General features: G+C 43.5%; 1 protein-coding gene across 1 annotated transcript; it reads right to left on the minus strand.

The window, feature by feature from the left end:
* Window positions 1-1,252: 1,252 nt before the first annotated feature.
* Window positions 1,253-17,857, minus strand: CTSZ (cathepsin Z). Its single transcript, XM_089658644.1, has 6 exons — window positions 17,667-17,857; window positions 11,828-11,991; window positions 11,119-11,298; window positions 9,220-9,370; window positions 7,137-7,302; window positions 1,253-1,977 (listed from the first exon to the last, which is right to left on the minus strand). The coding sequence occupies exons 1-6, from the start codon at window positions 17,807-17,809 to the stop codon at window positions 1,864-1,866; spliced, it is 918 nt and encodes a 305-aa protein (XP_089514770.1). The 5' UTR covers window positions 17,810-17,857; the 3' UTR covers window positions 1,253-1,863.
* Window positions 17,858-20,391: the final 2,534 nt, after the last annotated feature.

The raw sequence follows: 20,391 nt of genomic DNA on the forward strand, positions 1-20,391 counted from the left end.
ACCTAAGGGGTTAATCCTCTGCATTGTGTAAAAAGGTATTTAGCCGCTTATATTTACTAAAATAATTGCATTGGTAAATGCAGGGTCCGGGGAGAGCGGCTATGGCGAAGGCGGGGTCCGGGGAGAGCGGCTATGGCGAAGGCGGGGTCCGGGGAGAGCGGCTATGGCGAAGGCGGGGTCCGGGGAGAGCGGCTATGGCGAAGGTGGGGTCCGGGGACAGCGGCTATGGCGAAGGCGGGGTCCGGGGAGAGCGGCTATGGCGAAGGCGGGGTCCTGGGTTTAGTAACACTTTAACATGTACAAAGTAGTTATCACGTTGTATTGTTTACAGACAGCTTATACTGATACAGATTTAGGGCCTTAACTGCTTACAGCTGCATAGGTTTGAATGCTCTCCCAGTGGAGCTGTGATGGTGTATCTACAGTGCTCAATGGTAGCACCTTCCCTTATGATGCCTGTTGTAACCAGGGCATAAGTTGTGGGCTGAGGTATTGATGTACTGACTGTTCAGTCTCAGCACCTCCAGATCACAGCTGATGTCACTAAATTAGATTTAAAGTGCGATTGGTAATGTTAGCCATAAAACGTTTTGTTTTCACTATTTCCCCCCCCCCCCCCTACCGCCGGTCACTGTAATCAGACAGCCACAGTTGTCACAATACCCAAACAGTGGCTGCATGTCATAGGATGCAGTCTCTGTTTGATTAATTTTCCATCCAGGTGCTTCAATATTTAAATTGACTTGCTGAGAAGGTGATGCCAACAGAGCCAGTTAGGGCTCAAATTTTGGCCAACTCAGTAGGAACCAGATTAAATTTAAGCCATGTGTGGTCAGCTTAGGTCCTGGACCTACACAGAAACCCCATGTGTAAGATGTATACGATTGTATTTTGTGCTTTTTTTTATGTGATCCATAAAGCAGTTTTGAGGTGTAACTCCAGTCATTTATTTTTTTTTTTTTTTTTTGTAATACAGTGATGGAGGATTAGAATCTGTCAGATTTTACTGCTATCTGGGTCCCCAATATGCAGATTTCCCCTCACTTCCTGTCCTGGTGACCAGTTCTGTGGAATAGCAGTAAAACCTTCATCACTGTAGCCATGACTATAACCTGTGGCTGGTATTACAATGTAAGGTAAGCTGGTAGAGTCTACGTAGGCTGCCATTGGGAAGCTCTCCCTCTGCTGGAGTCTAGTATTCCTCAGAACTATAGGAAGTAGATTTAGACACTTTTTGATCAACAGAACCCAATACATTCTTATCAAATCTTTATTATAAAGAATCATCTCAGACAGTAATTCTCTTTGACGCTTTAACTTCTCATTTAGTCAACAATTTTGCATTACCATGTTGTAGAATAAAAAAAACAAAATAAAAAGCTATTAAAAATCATTTTCTATCTAATAGTGGCACATATGCAGAATGTATTGCACAAGAAAGATATTGCATTTAAAATCACAGCTGTAGGATTGTCAGCTAGTAAGAGCAAGGAAGGCTGGATTTAGAATGGCTGTCAGGTTTTTGTTGCTGTACCCCATTTAGATGTCTTTACACCGGCACAAAAAATGTCACTAATGGAGTTGCAGCAATAAAAGCCCAATGATGGTTCTACTAGAATTTCCAGCCCTCCTCAGCATTGTGCATAGCGTCTCTGACAGATTTGTACTGGTGTGGAGCCTTGGCTTCCAGGTGACAAGTAGATGGTACCACTGTTGTCTCTACTGTCCCGTCCTATGAATGCATCTAAGACTTGCTGGTAGCAGCTTGTGTGATGATATGTCTGCATAGCTTTGATCATGTCCAGTGCCGAAGGTTACGATGTATAGCAGCTTTGTCCTGGTCCCGTGATTCTGCGTCTTTCATTATGGCAGGATGACATCACCGTAGGCACAGTCGTCCTCAATGGCCAGGTTGTAATCTGCTCCCTGTCCTCCTTTATATGTGCTTGTTACAATACGTAACCAGCCCCTCTCCCCCTGCAAAAAAAAAAAATAATAAAACCGATTAGAGAGAACTAGCTAAACTTAGTCAATTTATAACCAGCATTCAAACATTCAGTCCACTCATCCAAAGTATTATTTTACAAGTCCAGGTCAGAGCACCCAGAATGCTGCGCGACTTTTATATACAGCTGAGAATAGGCTCTACTAAAACACAATGTAGAAATGCCGCAGTGAACACTCATTTTTATCTACGCAGAACTGATTGGAATTTTAAGTTTTGTGCAGGACATGAATCTGCAGAGTGTGACTTGTACTGCTTTGTTTGTAACCATTCAGGTTTTTACTTTCAGTGCTTTACTAAAGACAATTAGAATTGTACATTCTAGAAATAATTTTCATTTTCAGGTAGATATAAAAACTTAGGGCCCCATCACACCAGAAACTGCACATTACGGCTTGCTTGTGCATCTGCAGTGATGCACATTTGACGCATGTTTTTTACATTCATTCACAGTGCAGAAAAAAAATGCAGCTTGCTGCAACTTTTTTCTTTTTACTGCACTGTAATAGTGTGAATGTTGGCCATTGGATAACCTGGATTTTGGACTGCAGTCAAAAATGCATCCCACTGCACTGGTGTGAATGGGCCCTTACTAAATAACATTGGTTGCAAAAGCACCATAAACAAATGCCTTTATGTTTCTGAACCCTTTGTTGTCTCAATGCTGCTGTTATCCTGCAATCTCCTTGTAGCCCCCTCCTCTCTATAAGCGCCCCCAGTGATGGCTGCATGGCATTTTGAAGGTTGGGTTCCCTGCTGGTGACAGTGTACCATGTCTGTGGAATAGGTGTGGAAGTGGCCCACTTGTAGTCTAAAGAACAAAGGTATACCGGTCAGGCAAACAATCCAGATCAATCTATAACAGGTGCAGGCTCTGACTCACCACCACACACGATGCAATACCAAGAAGGGGCAGCTGTACACCGAGGATGGATGAATATAGTGTGTATTTATTAATCCATAGGACACACAAAACACCAGGACATGAATACAGGACTTAATGCTTTTCACACGATCTCATACTTAATCATTGGTTGTTATGATTAAGCACAAGATCATGGGAAACGCGTTATCAGGTCCTGTATTCATGTCCTGGTGTTTTGTGTGTCCTATGGATCAAACACACACTATATTCATCCATCCTGCAGTGTACAGCTGACCCTTCTTCCTATTCCCCTTGTAGTCTACATTGGAATCTGTTGTGACAGCAGACAAGGTGATAATGTAGTGCAATAACCTGGAGACAGGGACAGAGTGTTCACTTTACCAGAACAAGGACTTTACAGGGGCTGTAATGTGGCCAATGGGAGTTTAAAAAAAAAAAAAAAAAAGTCCCATCTCTGGTATTAGGGGAAATATTAGTACCCCATTGTTGGTAGCAGAGAGGGGCACAGTGCCCCATCAGTGGAAGGAATAGTGTCACTCTGGTGATAGTGGTGCAGGCATTATTGCCCCTTGGTGTCAGTTGGATGAATAGTGCCCCAAGGGCCACATTCGGCCCTCGGGCCAGTTTGGAGACCCCTGCTCTAAAGTAACTACAATGTTGCAAATCAGAAAATGCTGTATTTTCCTTTATGCCTTGGTTCATACTATGTGGGGCGGGGCACCGCATGTAATTCGCACAGAAATTACATACAAATGTCGATGTGGTGCTAATTGAGCCATACATTTTATAGGGCTCAAATCACATCACGCCCACACCAAAAAAGGTGCAGGACCCTTTTTCTTTTTTTAATCCACACCTGAATCACATCACATGGGTGCTATCACCCATGCAATGTGACGTTTCAGTATCATTAATTTATAAAATCTTCTAATTGCCACTAATTCCAAAAAGTCACATCAATGTGCAGCTGGAAATAAAATTGCCCCCTCTGGGCAAAACAAACAGTCCTCTATTCACAAATCAGTGCAGTTTACCCTTCAATTAGCACAAAGATCTTCATATGCTCTCCCCACATCCTTCCAATGAAGCATGTGTTGTACACTATTCAATCTTTTTCCATCGACTGCACTGCTCCAACTCTCCCAAAAACCAAAACAAAACTAATATAGCGTAGTAAGTTCTGATGAACTCAACGTGATACACCCGTGTGCCCACTACACCAAACCAAAAACATGTTCACAATGCAGAGACCACTCCATGATTAACATCAACCACTATCCACAATGACTACTCTTACCCCCAAGAGTAAATTCTGTGCATGTAATCTATATAGCTCTCCATCAATACATCCCAAACTCCTGATTGAACATTGGAGGTGGATGGTGCACTGTACACTTCAAACCAATAAACATGCTCCATTAAGAGGTGAAGGTGGAGATTGAATTAAGGATTCAAAAGGCACATATCAATTCATGCAGGTATGGTGCATGTTCCAAAGGGAAGGGAGGAGCATGTCTAATGGTTTGACCACTGGAGGTGGACCTGTCATCTGCATGCTCAGCAGGGATCAGTGTTGAGATCCCCTTCAGTGGATCTGCCCTGTCTGAAAGGGGCCTTAAGCTTTGACACAAAAGAAAAAAAAAAAAAAAAAAATCCTGGAAGCTGATTGGCTACCATGCAGAGCTGCACCAGATTTTGCAATCTCCAGGTTTAATAAATAAACTCGTGTTACTCCTTGCCAGCCCATACTGATAGCATGAAACTCCAACCACAGCCAACAGGAAATCCACACTGGAGCAATTTACACGATTAACTGATCGTTCTGTCACCGACCGGTAAACACTGCTGTTCCGCCCTGCTACATTGGTCTGCTGGTATCTACAGTCTAGAACCAGCACAATCAAACATTGAGCCCTGGGTAACCAGTGTGGCTTTTCATGCTCTTTGACAGTTTCAAATAAAAAATGACAAATCATACCCTATTGTCCACAATGAAACTGTTTAGAAAGTAGTTCCTGCACTACTTTTTTTTTTCGGTTTCAGGTGCGACTTATGTAGACATCTGTGTGTGAAGTCACACAGATGTCTTCCAAGTCACACTGACGAACATTGAAATCATGCAACTTCAAGTGAAATCGCATAAATTTCAGAGTCTGATCCAGGGCTGAAAGGGAAACTCATTTTCAGATTTGCAACATTGCATTTACTCCAACTTGTTACATCAGATGATCCAATACATTGTAATAGGTGAGCACACTAGAATCCTTATACCTACAATTACCTTTGATCTTTCAGGGTATCAGAACTTCTTGGAGATTGAAGCAGCTATCATTAATATACAGTGTATGAAATAAATATATATTACACATATACACACAATATACCCAATTTTTGTTTCTCTCAAAGTTTTTACATGGATCAGTGTTACTGTAAAAAGAAAAATGAAATTTATTCTATCATTTATCCTGTGTAACATGACACCAACATAATGATTCTGAAATATCGCAAATTTTTTTTTTTTTTAAATGCAACAGTCATAAAGGGTAAGAAACACAGCTGTAAAAACGACCTCTAGTTAAAGGTTATGCTTCAAGTTGTAGAGTATGATTACAGCTCCTGTCAGCTTTTTATTTTTTTATACCGTGTTGCCGACTGGGTAGATTTCACGTTACACCCTATCTTGGAGGCACAACACAGAGGACTAGCGGCAGCTTTCTCTTCTATTACTTTGTCATAGTGACAATCCTCAGAATGAATATAGAGGATGACTCTTCCCAGCAGAGACACTGACAGCAGTTCAAACCCCATGGAGGTGGCCTAACCTTTCCAAACACTACTCTGGATCAGCTCCTGTTTTAGGGTGACAATGTTCTGTGTTGCAGCCGTCTCATTGGGTCCCTAAAGTGGAACTTTACCCATAACAATATTGTTCTTCAGCAAGGAACATACATCCCACATCAAGGCTCCGTTCACACTGACATTTTTTTAAGCTCCTACAAGTGGTTAGAAGCTTAACAGTGTTATCCTATGTGTCCATGCACACTAGTGTAGGCTACTAGCGGTTTTTGAGCTTCAGTGTCTAGGAGCAGAAAAAAATTTTGTTTTTGAAGAGTTTTACCAGCAGAAAAAAAAAACAAAAACAAACAAACTACGCTAAATACTCCCAACAGCCTTTTATAGCTTTTTTTTTTTTTTCCCCTATATGCACATATGTACTGTAAAAAAGCAAACGCCAATAAAAACGCTATTACCAGCGTTTCTTGAGCTTAAATTAAAAAAAAATTAAAAACTGCTAGTGTGCATGCAGCCTAATAGTTATCCTACCACAATTAGTGTGCGCTGTCAATTGCCTCCAGCATTGTTCCTGTTTGTTCTTTCTGGAGGATGCAAATTTGCTGAAGCACAGAGCCCCTGAACAGCAGTAAATCTTTAGGCTGTCAGCAAATTGGCCTCCGAGCATGTGCAGAGCAGGGTGAGACAGTGCATTACTGGACTTTAAACAGTAAAGATCAGGGGTTTCCAAACTTTTGAGACAAAGGGCCAATTTACTGCCCTTCAAACTTTAGGGGGGCTGGATTGTGGCCAGGGGGGAGTACAAAATGCCCTGGCATCAGTGGGAGTAAACAATACCCTAGGCCTGGTGGTCAGTGGGAAGAACAGTGCCCCGTTGCTCGTGTCAGTGGGAGGAATAGTGCTTCATATCAGTGGAAGGAAAAGTGCCCTAAAGGCCAGATAAAAGCAAGCAAAGGGCCATATGCGGCCCGTGGGCTTCAGTTTGGAGATCCCCTGATATAGACACTTATTTTGAATGTTTTACATAGCTATACCTGCAAACGGGGCCAGCCTAAAAGTGATCTAGCAGGACTTAATTTTCTGAATAAAAGTTCCATTTTAATGGCAGGAGTTTTGGGTGTTATTTAATCAACTGCTGAAGATAAAATGACTTTTTAAATGACATTGACATAGTAAAGCTTCCAGAAGATTTTGCCCTGGGTTTACATACTATATAGTCTACATATTCCTATTGCTGACTTCAAAACCTTCTGACTCTCCAACACAGAAACATGCAACAAGTGAAATCTAAAGAACTTCTTTGTATAATTGTTCCAGGAGAGAGTCTCTGAAAGTGTTGAAACCAATAGGTCAGCATGACAACTAGCACAGCAGCCAAAATCTTTCCATTTGCACAGGGTTCCTGCTCTATCCATAATAAACCCCTCTGAGTCTAGAGAAGAGATGGCTTACCCAAGGTTCTCCCCAGGAGTTGCGGACAATCCAGTACTCCACGCCGCTTTCATCCACACCCCAGCCGGCCACAGACACTATGTGATTCACCATGGCACTTGGCTGATACTCAGCGTACAGGCCCCCAGTGTAGGCATCTAGTTTTTCTGTAGCCATTATACCACAGCTAGAAAATACAAATATAAACATGAATTATTTTACATACAACAGTTCACAGTGATATATATTAATTACAGCAAGTGTGACTCCAATGAGCCAAAGAAGAAGACCTGCCCATTGGCCACAGTACTATATACAACAGTAATGGGATTTAATATGGGAACACAATTATTATTCAGAAGTGCGGTTGGTGTTGGCAATAATCCATACGCCCAATCAGATGTATACCTTTACTGTAGCCTGGTCACTGAAAGATTAAACATTGATTGTTGTGAATAATTGGACTCTACTGACAGCTGTGTCCATTACATTAGCTGCACATCCATTTTTCATGCCAGGTTATGCTGATGGTTTGATACACAGAGCACATAATGTATGGCTGGAGAAAAAAACTGAAAATCAGATCACAACTAGACATTCTCAGATGAAACTGCAGCTGGAATCTGCCACCAATGTTTCCTTGCCTTCTGAAAGCAGAATAGCGGAGGGATCTGAACAGTGGTGTCACAGCGTGCAGACGTGCGGTATGAATCACAAGACACTGAGCAGAAATATTACAGATATTTTGTATGGAGGATAAAGTCCTTCTTTCAGAAGTGATGGGGTCATTTATACACAATGGATAAGGAAGACGTATTCTCATTACCCACAGCGACTGTCCCATTAGTACCCGGAGAGCTGGTGACGTAGCGTCTTTCCTTGCAGTTTGTCCTTCTAGCGCACGCACTCTGCGTTGCGCCCGGAGAGCAGGACGACGTAGTGTCCCTCCTGCTGGCTCGTCCTGCTCGCGCATGCGCATTGGCCCGTTTCGGCGCGCGCATGCGTGGGCCATTATTTAAGTTCTTGCATCCTCTGGGTAAGCTCATCCCTTTGAGAACGTGCTGGTGCACGAAACGCGTCAGCGAGGAGCCTACCAGAGTGACCTCGCCGCACACGGCCACGAGGAAGGCCAGCGGCCATCTTTTTATACCATATATCACGTGAGTTTCCTAAACATTTTTTGCTGGATTTCTGCCTATATTTTAATAAAAAACTAAACTATTGGCATCCATCTGACTTTGGCTCATCGTTTACGAGCCCCATTAAGGTGAAAATCCCTGTATCTGGAGCTATATACTGGCTTATGTCTTGGAGCTGTCTTTGGAAGTGATATGAACAGAGTGTGTGTAAGCAGTACCATCCTGTGTATCCACGTTATGCCTGATGACCCCGCAGCCCCTGCCTAGACCCAGATGACCCCTTAAAGGATATATCATACACATGCGCACTATTTATGTGCTTCTGGTAAGTGCATAAGTTTACTGGTCCTCGTCACTGAAGCTCACCAGCACGGAACACCGATCACTGTTTTCCCTGGATCTGCTATATGTTTGTTTATTCAAATGAACTAATTCACTCCCGTCCCATTGTTTGCTTATTGTGATTCCGTTACATTTTGATATGTCATAAGATGGTTTTTATCACCTCATCACTATATATGCGCTCCATTAGCGCTCACAATTTTTTATGATTGATTTTATATCTTTGTATCATTATTTACATCCTTTAGCGCTGCATATATTTGTCATATTTATTTACTTTTAGAGGTTTACCTTTTTATGCTGGCTGCTTACTCTATATACATGCGCTCGCAATAACCCACATTTATTACAAACCACAATAGGCTGGTAAGAGGATAATTGCTTTTTAAAACTTAAACATGACTGAAGGTTTGACATGAATCGGGTCCCTGCACACAAAACTGGTGTTTTATTTCTGGGTAGAGAGATTCTGTAGCAGGGAACACCACTAAAAAAGTGCAGCAGAGAGACCCCCACCCCAATGTCCCTAGAAGAGACAAGAGTCCCCCATTACTGAAATAAAGGTTTGTGTGGACCGGCCTTCATGTGACCAATATCACATTTGGTTTCTGGAGTCTGGTTACCTGACTGGTCCATTCTTGTAGATCTCAGCCATCATCTTCTCCCTCCCACTGACAGAGCCGTAATCTCCAACCTTCCACAGCGTGTAGTTGGAGAGGAAGAAGCATTTCCCGAACGTCACACAGGTACCACACTGGTTGAATTTGTTGCAGTCTGTAATTTCAGGACAAACATTTGTATATTAAAGTGTCTATACATAATCAATACATTTTTTTCTGTCCATTATACACCTCTCCACATTACTATGTCCTGTTTGGAGGTACAGGAAATTCTCTTAGGGGTTTGAAATAAACATCCTCTCTATGTACTGTGCAACCTCCATAAGCACTTCCTTCCTCAAGTGTCCTTTGGGGCCCTATCACACCAGAAACGTTGAAGCGGCTACAAAGCTGTGTGGTTGTAGATACAGCACCAACCTATTCAACTGGAAAGGACTGGTGTCTGGTCACCCTACAGCTGTGCTGGATAACTTGAGTAGCATTTCTGTGTTTAGTTCCAAACACTTCTTCATTCACTCAGCTCAAAGACTGGAAGGACCAATTCTGCGGCTGCTGCTAAATCACTCCTGTGACATGGATCTTATACAGACAGCGTCACAGCAGACACAGGTATATGGGGTTATGCACATGGAACCTTAAAAATATGGAGATAGAATACGGTGTTTGACACTAGCTAACATACTCGTACGGCCAGTAGGAAGAAGGGTCAGCCGCACACAACGGAGGATAGATGAATATAGTGTGTGTTTATTGATCCATAGGACACACAAAACACCAGGACATGAATGAGGAAGGAACAAATGAGGGCGCACAGGCCTAGTGCATTACCATAAAAAATGTTTAATAAGAATAAAATAGGTGTTGTACTCACAAACGAGAATAAAGCCATGGGCTCTGAGGAAGAGGCAAGTCCTCGAAACGCATCAGCCTATTGGATGTCTACACTCCCCATTGCGGACTGTTACTCAGCGTGGTGTTGACCCAGCTGTTCTTTTATGATGTGCCTTGACTATATTGTCATTTGTGAGTACAACACAACTCATTCAGTATATTTGGATTCCCCCGGTCCATTTGAGGGCAGCAAGGTGTGCATGTTCCAGGACATTCTTAATGTGGTTGTAGCCTGCATCGAGTCCATCCCCAAGCGCAGGAGCATTTGTGTTTGCTGGTTCACCAGGACATGAATACAGGACCTGTTAATGCATTTTACACAATCTCGTGCTTAATCATTGGTTGTTACGAGATCGTATGAAATGCATTAACAAGTCCTGTCTTCATGTCCTGGTGTTTTGTGTGTCCTATGGATCAATAAATACACACTATATTCATCTATCCTCCGGTGTGCAGCTGACCCTTCTTCCTATTGCATCATGTGTGGTGGCGAGCCAGAGCCTGCATCTGTTGTGGATTGATCTGGATTGTCTGCCTGAGCGGTATACCTTTGTTCTTTGGATACTCGTACTGCCATCTTGGATACATCATAGGCCAACATGGTCATATTACTGGAGCTTATACTGTGTGTTGCAGTGCAGATGGCCATACAAGTTATCTGTATCTAAGCAAATATTCTCCATGTTTGTGACATCCATCTGGCAGCAACTGCAAAGCCGAACTGTTATAACATCTTCACCATATGTTTCTGAACCCTTTCTAAAAAAAAAACACTGTCCACAAACACTTAAGTTTCAAATAATATTGATCATATCCTTGTAAATAAAGCTCACTTGGCCCCATTTATCCCAGCAAAGGAAGATTTGTTTCATTTTGTATAACACAAAGCAGCCAACTCGGATTTCACCTAGTTTTTTTATGCTGCGGACTTGGAACATGGCTGCTCTGTGGCAACTAAAACTGGCCTATTGTTGTCCAACCCATTCCCTATTGATGTCCTCCTTCTCTTACCCTGGTCCTTGGCCTGGTAATTGTTGCAGGTTTCATCGGGGATACCATTGGTATTTGCATATTGCCAGACTCCTCCATGGTCTCCACCCTCACAAGACCCTGCCTCGCCGCAGTCAATCACATTCTGTACAGACAGGTATGCAGATGGCCATGCCCCTTTCCTCTTGATGTTTATCCGATCTGTAGGGAGGGTCATAAACAGTCATGTTAGAGTCAAATATTAAGAGCAGAAAGTAGTTGCATCTCATTTTATTGTGTTGTGTTAATACTAATCTGGAATATTTTTCAAAATTCATTTTTTTTCTCATCGATTTTTACAGCTGTCTGAGGCTTTCAATGAGGGAGTGTTGAACATCAGCAGGCCTACAATGGTAGAGATGTTTCAGGCAATGTTTGGAGAGATGGGTCAGGAGGCACTCAGTGGGTGTCAGCACTGCATACAAGGGCCATTTCCCTGTGTGAAGGTCTCCTCCTTTTCCAAACATGTATTTTGGACAAACAAGTCACTAATCTTACAAATTTTCTAGTGAAGAATTTTATTCTCCTCAGAACATATTCAATATGGTTAGCATTACCAGGTCTAATTAAATATTCCCCTGTGCACCACTCACCCTCCTCCTGTCCCTGAGGCTTTCCTAAAGTGTATGCATAGACTTTTTCTTAGTATGGTACACTGCCCCCTGCTGAATGAAAGAGGAGTGGAACCCACCTGCCATGGCACTGGTACTCCCATGTGCCCAACATGATCCGCAGTACTGAGGGATGTGCTGGTTTCTTGTAGTGCTGACATAGTTGTTGCCGTTGACATTACGCCAGTCCCAAGCCTTTGGCAGGCTATTTATAGGGAGGTATTCATGGGGCCTCGGGTATGTCCTAAAAAATGATTATAGATTTAAAACATAGGTAACATTAAAAAAGGTAAGTGCGCCTATAAAGTGTACCACTTTTGGTGTATGCTCAAGAATTGAATACCCTCCTGGGGTTCTCTTTGGTACCATGATTGACCCTGGCTACCCCCATCAGCTGCTCCATTTACAGGGAGATCACATTTTCATTTACAGTTTCTTATTTTATGTAAACAAATGCTACTGCTTCTGACTACCCAGATCAAACCATGCATCAGGGTCCATAGAACAACAGTCAGGAGATCTAACTGGATGCCAAAGAACACTCACCCAAGAAGAATCAAAGCAAGAAAAATCAACAAAAAGTTTCACCTCTCAAGTCTGCAATGAAAACAAGGGAGAAAGGACCTAGATCCCAGAGTGAGATCCTACTGAGTTTATGGACCATTCCCTGCTGTTGCCAGAGGATCCTACACCAGGAAATTAGCTTGTTCAGCACCCAGATGGCTCAAGGTACCAGAGCTTACTCTCAAAATCCTCCAGCAACACAGGATCAGAAAGGCACATTGTAACCTGGACCACTCCCCCATATCCAAAAGTAGACAGTTGTTATGAACTGAACTTCCAAAGACCACATTTGACAAGGGCAGAGCAGTCAGGATTGGAATACAAGGTACTATTCAAGTCAGGACTCAGGTTACCTTCCTTGTCACAACCACATCTCCTGTTCCTCCTCATTGGTAGGGAAAAGCCAGCTCTGTGCTGAAATCTAATGGTATCTGTATCCAGAGAGGACATACCATTCCCAGCTTAGGGAATGATCCTGCAAAGTAGAATGAACCAGCTCTCCAGGAACAGGAGAAGAAGGATCTGATGTATTCTGAGAATGGACCAGGGTAGGAGAAGTGCCTTGGCGAAGAATTACCCCATGACCCTTCTGCAACAACTGAGAATCAGGTAACCCCTTCGCCAAAGGGCAAGGACATGAGGGTGTGGAAGCTGTAGATGCTTCTACCACAGAACCAAGTGGGTATAAACAATCTGCGGTCAAGGACAAGAGGCCCACATCATATGACAATACTAGGTCCAGTCAGACACTGGAGAGGTTCTGACTGTCAGGAAAACATTGGTCACTAGAACTCACATTGACTGAACTCCACAGGAGGCCTTTTGAGTATCCCACAATGTGGATGCCATGAAAAGGCATTGGGACAACACTCTGGGACCAGCAATCTTGAGATGCTGTGGTGGGGATGGAGATTAAAAGCCCTAAAAGGGATAGTGAACTACCTGTGGATGTTCTAGCTGGGTCTGAGCATCCCTCTGGAAAGGGACAAGAATGGTAGACTGTTTGGATCACTGTAAAACTGCTGGACTAACATGTCCTGTTCTGGCATCTTCCCTGTGAGGAATAGTCTAGAACAGGTTGAGACACAGTTCCTAACGCCAAGCTGGTATAGGAGTTAGGATAAGGATTTTCCAAGCCAGGATACCACAAGGGAGCAGAGGATTGTGAACCTGAGTGGTAGAACAGGGAGGTATAGTGAGGAGCTGAATAGAGTGTTATTTGTAAAGGTTCACAAGAAGGCACTCTACACAAAAGCTGAAGCACAAATTAACAAACAGCCCTCAAGGATCAATGACCATTCTCCCATTTGTTGGGGTGCATGTTCGTGTCAATAAAGGCTTCCCCGAGAGTTTGGCAAACTTTTTACTCCCAAGCTTGTGGGTGGCCAGAGTATAAGGTTAGGAAGTCCTGTGTGTGTCTACTGTGGGAATAACTGAGAAGAAAGGTGATTTTGCCATCCTTTCCATAGATTTCTTGCACTGAGGCAGGTTGACATGGACCTCCAGAGATATCCCTGATAATAAGGTCATTTGTTCCATGTGTTTGATCGGGAAGGGATCTACTAACACAGTGGAGAGTCTTAGATAGTCACTACTACCGAGATGCCAGCTGTCCCTATGACTGCGAGCAGATCAGCAACACACTCTGCTGAGGACCTGGAAAGAGCTCTGGGGGCATCTGAAAAGTACCTTGCGCAGAGCTCACTGCACAAGGGTCATTCCAAAAAACTGATGCGAGTCATTTGTAGAAGTTATCCAGAGCTGACAAAGTAGAACTATAGGCAAAACTTTTTTTTCCCCATTTTGAATAAATAAGGGAGGGTTATAACCCCTAACAGTTTCTTTTTGCCATCTATGTCCCATCAGGGGGATTTACTTTCACTTCCTGTCCCATAACCAAAACAGGAAGTGAGAGAAAATCCCTACAAACAAGGGAAATCCATTGGGGTCCCCTAGGTCACCAGAACTATTGTCCCCATTGGAAGAATTCCCCTCTATTATTGTTATGGGGACAACCCAAAATGTGGGATGTTCCTTTACATTCACTTTGAATGATAACCCTAAACAGGAAAAATAAAGAGGGTGAATCTCCCTAATGGGGGCAGATGTAGCAATACAAACCTGACGTGTTCTAACCCATCGCCACTCTTTTCAAAACTAAAGAAATAAAAAAAGTTTTGCCTTTAGTTATACTTTATGATATTTATTTTTGCTTGCCAATGTCCAATCCAGTAAGAACGTTTTGTGTTAAGCAATGGACAAGAAAGAAAATTTGACTGTCTGGACTGTTACTGTTAATGCTAAACTCAAAATTCAGGTGGTCACTCCCATTTTCATACTGTGGCACCCAATTGGACTCGTCCCACATGGTTGATGATTTTCAGGAAGCAGCTGGTCTGGGGTGTCACATGATGTTCTCTCACAGCCAGAATTTCCCAATCCGGTTTCAAGTACCCTGAAAGGCAGACTACTGTGCCAAAAACACAGTGAAATGGGTGGGGGAATTACACAATTGTATTTCCTTGTACAAATACTCTATCTAGGGCAAACATTTTCCGATGACTGTGGAGAAAAAAAAAAAAAAAAACAGGAGGGGATAACTTTGTCTTTAGTTACATGAGCTGCAGTGGGGAGTTTAGAAGAACTACAGGCTCCAGCAAGCTCTATACATCAGCCTCAAAACAAAGGTCAATGGTGTCTTTCCAGCTTTCTGTACAGAATAATGATAAATCAGAGGCTTTGACTAAACAATCTTTTACCCAAAAACACTATTATAAAAAAAAAAAAAAAAAAGCAGTTTGTTGCAAAACGTATCTGCAGACTTTTAGCTGCGTCTTTTCTGCAGATCTTGAGATGGGCTATTCCCCATGTTTCATGGAGTTGAAGTGACACCAAACTCTGGTATACAAAATTCTACTCAAGTATGTATTCTTAGCTCAAAAAGGTATTCTATCGCTCTCAGCCTCCTCCAAATTCTTTTTTTTTTTTTTTTTTATAGCTGTAGTGACCTGACTTCCTGTTAGAGGGTGGCTACATTTGTTCTCCATGATCTCACTAGGTGTAGTAATGTAGCCACCCTCTCTTGCTCCCTCCCGAGATGGGATATGAGATGCGAACTGTGCAAAAACGCAGTGCACATGACTGCAACTAATGTGCACTGTTCATTACAGATAAAAGGGGGGGGGGGGGGGAGAGAGGTTCAGAAGCTCACAGAGGACATTACAAGGAGGCCAAAGAAAGAAAAAAAAAAAACGGTAAGAAACAATTTAATGAAAAAAGAAAACACAGAGCCGCTGTATATGGAATATTTCTGGAGACTAGGGATACTGTTCAGTGTCACTTTAACAAGGTGTTCCAGCTAAAGAATGATATTTCAGTCATAGGAGGAGCCTAGCGGGTTGAATCACATGCAAGCTAGTTTTATTTCCTGCAGCATCTCACCACCATCACTCCCTTACTGCTCCTAGCTCGGTAAATACTCTATTTTTGGAGTTTTGAAACTCACCTTAAGGTGTTTCTCTCCTTTTGAAAATCTATAAATGGGGACTAAGACCCTTTGTGCTGACCAACACAGATACAAGGAGCTGGAGGTTCCGCTACCAGAGTTCCAGAGATATGAGACTTTGGAAGGATAAAAAAAATGAACTCAGAAGAAACATTCAGTTACCCATGCAGTGCAAGGGTTGACGGCTCGTTCTGGGCTAGGGTACCATTATAAAGCAGTTTTATGCACCTTAACCCCCCCCCCAGTAATAAAGTGACTTAAAGCTCTGTTTACAGTATTGCACAGCCCTGATCCCCCTCTACATGGGTCCCCTGCTGTCACTCCTGGCTTCTCTCCATGCAGTGTCACCATAGGAAGCCGCTTCCTATGGGGGGTACTCATGTGGGCTTGCTCTTGAGACCCTCTGCCTGCATCCATAGACACATATAGTGGGACACTGCCCTGTCCCACGCGTCCTGATCACGGAGGTTGATTGACAGCAATGGAAGCCAATGGCTCCCGCTGCTATTGTTTTGGCCCAGTAAGCAGGGACAGAGTCGGGAGCCGCTGCTCTCGTGCACAGCGCTGGATCACGATGGGGCTCAGGTACGTAAGCAGGGACAGAGTCGGGAGAGCCGCTGCTCTCGTGCACAGCACTGGGTCACGATGGGGCTCAGGTATGTAAGCAGGGACAGAGTCGGGAGAGCCGCTGCTCTCATGCACAGTGCTGGATCACGATGGGGCTCAGGTACGTAAGCAGGGACAGAATTGGGAGAGCCGCTGTTCTCATACACAGCACTGGATCACAATGGGGCTCAGGTATGTAAGCAGGGACAGAGTTGGGAAAGCCGCAGCTCTCATGCACAGCGCTGGATCACGATGGGGCTCAGGTACGTAAGCAGGGACAGAATTGGGAGAGCCGCTGTTCTCATGCACAGCACTGGATCACAATGGGGCTCAGGTATGTAAGCAGGGACAGAGTTGGGAGAGCCGCTGCTCTCATGCACAGCACTGGATCACAATGGGGCTCAGGTACATATAAGGGGTGGCGGGGGTGGGGGGAATTGAGGGGAACCCATGCACAGTAGGGTTGTTTTACCTTAATGCATAAAATGCATTAAGGTTAACAACCTCAAAGCTTTAGTGAATAAAAGATGTGCTAATGCGCTTGTGGATGTATCAAATAGTTCCAGTAATCACTTGCAGCAGTCCTGAATTGTGAACTTAAAAAACACAAACTAATAAATAACCTCAAGGCTTTACAACCACTTTAGTGCTCCGAGTTGTCAGTGCATCCTTGGCGTCCTCACTTACAATGCAAGACAGCTGGTCCTGTCCTGTACGTGATGACGTCAGAGCACCGGTGACCAACGGAGCACCGCAAAGACCTGGCTTTGGGGGACCAGTTGCACGAAGGAAAAAAGCCTGCGTATTTTTTGCTTTTTAACAATACCTTAGAGAAAAACAACATTTAACCCCTTGTGGTGCAGTCAGCAGATGACCCACTACAAGAGTAGTTTTGGATATTCTCAGCATTAACTCTTTCATTTCTACATCGAATTTAGCTCTAAGTTTGGGGTAAACGGCGCCCCTTTAGGTGGCAGGTTTCACCCTCACAATATACAAGAGGGGACAACGTGCAGGGACATGACAGACATCGGGTATATCTGATACCAGCTTTTCACTGAGAAATCACTATTATAAAGAATGTATATAGCGCTTTACAAAATGAAGAGAGACAACACAGTTGGTGGGTTAGAAGCATTGTACCTCCTGCTGTTCACTTTGCAGTGTTGCACAAGCTGCCAATCATCAATACACAAAGGAATATTGATCAGTTATAAGAACATAAATAAATTAATGGTACTCACCTCTGTCCAAAGTCCCCTCTGGCTACAGGCTTGTAGCAGTGCTGCCCCGGCTTGTAGTAGAGCTCAGCGTGGACCCAGGAGACCAGGGCGAGAAGTAGGAGAACAAGCCGGCTGTACATGGTGCAGGTCAGACACAATCTCATGTGATTTGCAGGAAGAGGGCTGAATATGACACACACAGACCTATCCTCCTCTGCTGACTCACTCCCTCCCTTCTTGTTTTTTTCAAAAGCCTTAAAGGGACAGCACAGCAGGAGACAAAGGCTGGAGCCTGCCCCGCAGGTTACACAATAGAATTCCTGTCTGACAAAAGAATGCACGTGGAGAGCACACAATTCCCAGCCCATGCTTTCAGTTTGGCTCCTAAACCTGTGAACAAAAAATGGTTAATTTGTGTCAGTTTCTGGTAAAAAAGAATGAACTAAGACACTCATAAAGCAACAATGATTTTCCACTGTGGTCTCACAGGTTGTGCTCAGAAGACCCCTGAACCTCACATTTTACCAATATTATCAACTAAAGCTTTGTGAAACCCCAAACCACAAATGCCATGTATTGCAGCTTACCAATCATCAGATGTGGTGGCTGCATTAGTTTTCTTTTTAGGCTCCCTCCTCTGTTTGCACCTGGTGATCTAGCCAGTAAACACACCTCTTATATTAGAGTGCCCCACTTTGAATGAAGGAGCACAGGGGGCACCAGCATTGTACTTCTGGGGGGAGCAATTAGCTGTACTAGCAGATTTAGATACACTAACAAACTGAAGCCAAACTCCAGCTAATACTTTATAAGCAGTTACAGCAAACCATTTTCTTTCTTTTGGGATAAAGGTTTTATGGGCAGCACAGTGGTTAGCACTTCCGCCTGGCAGTACTAGGGTCGTCGGTTCGAATCCCAACCACGGCACCACCTGCCTGGAGTTTGCATGTTCTCCCTGTGCCTGCACCGGTTTCCAGTGGGTACTCTGGTTTCCTCCCACACTCCAAAGACATGCTGGTAGGTTAATTGGCTCCTGTCTAAATTGTCCCTAGTATGTGTATGTATGATTGTGAGTTAGGGACCTTAGATTGTACACCCCTTGAGGGTTAGGGACTGATGTGAATGTACAATATTAGGTTTTGGACTCGCTACAAATGGGGTGACACTTCATGCTTCTTCTCTGTGACAGGAAGTGTCACAGGAAGTGAAGGGAAGTCTCCCCAACAGGGAAAAGAAAAAAAAAATTTTATTTATTTTTTAAAGCACAAGTTCGCCTTTTTTTGCATTTTTACCAAAATCCCCCTATGCAATTCCAAATCTTATGACTAGTACATACCAGTGCACCTGGGGGGGGGGGGGGGGGGGGAACTCTCTGGAAAAAAAAAAAAAGAAAAAAAAAAATACTGGCCTCTCGATCTTCAGCTGAGCTCAACAAGAGGAGAGCGCACACTACGCCCACACCAAATTTGAACAGACCAAAAGCAGCAGCTACAGAGCTTGGATGGAGCAGGGAAGAGTGCAATGGGCACACAGACAGTTTGAACAGCCAGAAGTGGCTGCTAGGAGGAGAACAATTCAAAATGTTCGGACCATCCTATTGTTTGCAGTTTGTTGGGGGGGGGGGGACTCTCCACAACAACCACAGGCCCCTCAATCCCCCTCATCTGAGCTCAGCAGAAGGAGAGCACGCACTGTGTACATGCGCAGTTTAAACAACCAGTAGAAACCAGTAGGAGGCACACAATTCAATTGTTCGGCCCAGTTTATAAACAGAAGGACAAAGGGGGCTAGGCAAGGGGGGAAAAGCGTTAGACCATCTGTCATATTTTAACTGCTGTCTGTGTCCCCACTGTGGTGTCCACTATTTGGACTGGTGACCATTGTTATCAAGAAATCCAACATTTTAGAGCTGTCTTCAGAGCAAAAGGCAAGGGGAAATTTCCCCTTTGTGCAACTTCCTGTTGCGCCTTTGGAACAGAAAGCAAATGGAAATTTCCACAACGGTACACAGACAGCAAAACATAATCTTGCAGGGGTTATAAACCCTCCCTACTCTATCCAAAACTTTAAAAATGGCTGTACATACACCAGGTTTGTACAATTTTCACATATAACAGCAAAGAACAAGATGAAATACACGCCATAACTTTAGATGCAATTTAAATTTCCAGCACTTAATAAAAAAACATAATAAAGTTGATTAAACTCATTTATTACAATCTCCTATCGGCTTTAACCTGCTCTTGTAATTTCAAATCGGTTTTCAATCTTTATAAATCTAAAGCTTTCCTTAGAAAATACCTGGTGAACCGGCCTTGTTCAGGTCTTCCCGCGATGTTATGACAACACTCCGTTCCTGTCTCTGTATTGTGCTCCTGCATTGTCACCTTGTCTCCTGTTTCCATGATAAAGACTACAAGCAGTCATGATGCCACATCCTGAGCAGGCATTGTTCATCATTGTTACTATGGGGTAGCTTTTCCAGAGCAATCATATGCGGCTAACAGTGGTTCCAGTGCATACAGATGGAGGAGACAAAGTCTGGTGGAGATCAGCAACACTGAGATGCAACAAAGGGTGAAATATAGTGAACAGTATATACAGAAAAAAGGCATGGCAATGGTTTATGATACACTGTACTTCCCACATTTAGCCAAGTAAATGTCATCCAGTTAGAATTAGATCTGTAAAACAGAATGTAATGTCACTTCGTCAGGATCCTGCCTCCCCTATCAGCTGCTTGTAA

Source organism: Staurois parvus, unplaced genomic scaffold (assembly GCF_062004578.1).
Source record: "Staurois parvus isolate SC_StPar_1 unplaced genomic scaffold, SC_StPar_1.0 ptg001087l, whole genome shotgun sequence".
Taxonomy (NCBI): domain Eukaryota; kingdom Metazoa; phylum Chordata; class Amphibia; order Anura; family Ranidae; genus Staurois; species Staurois parvus.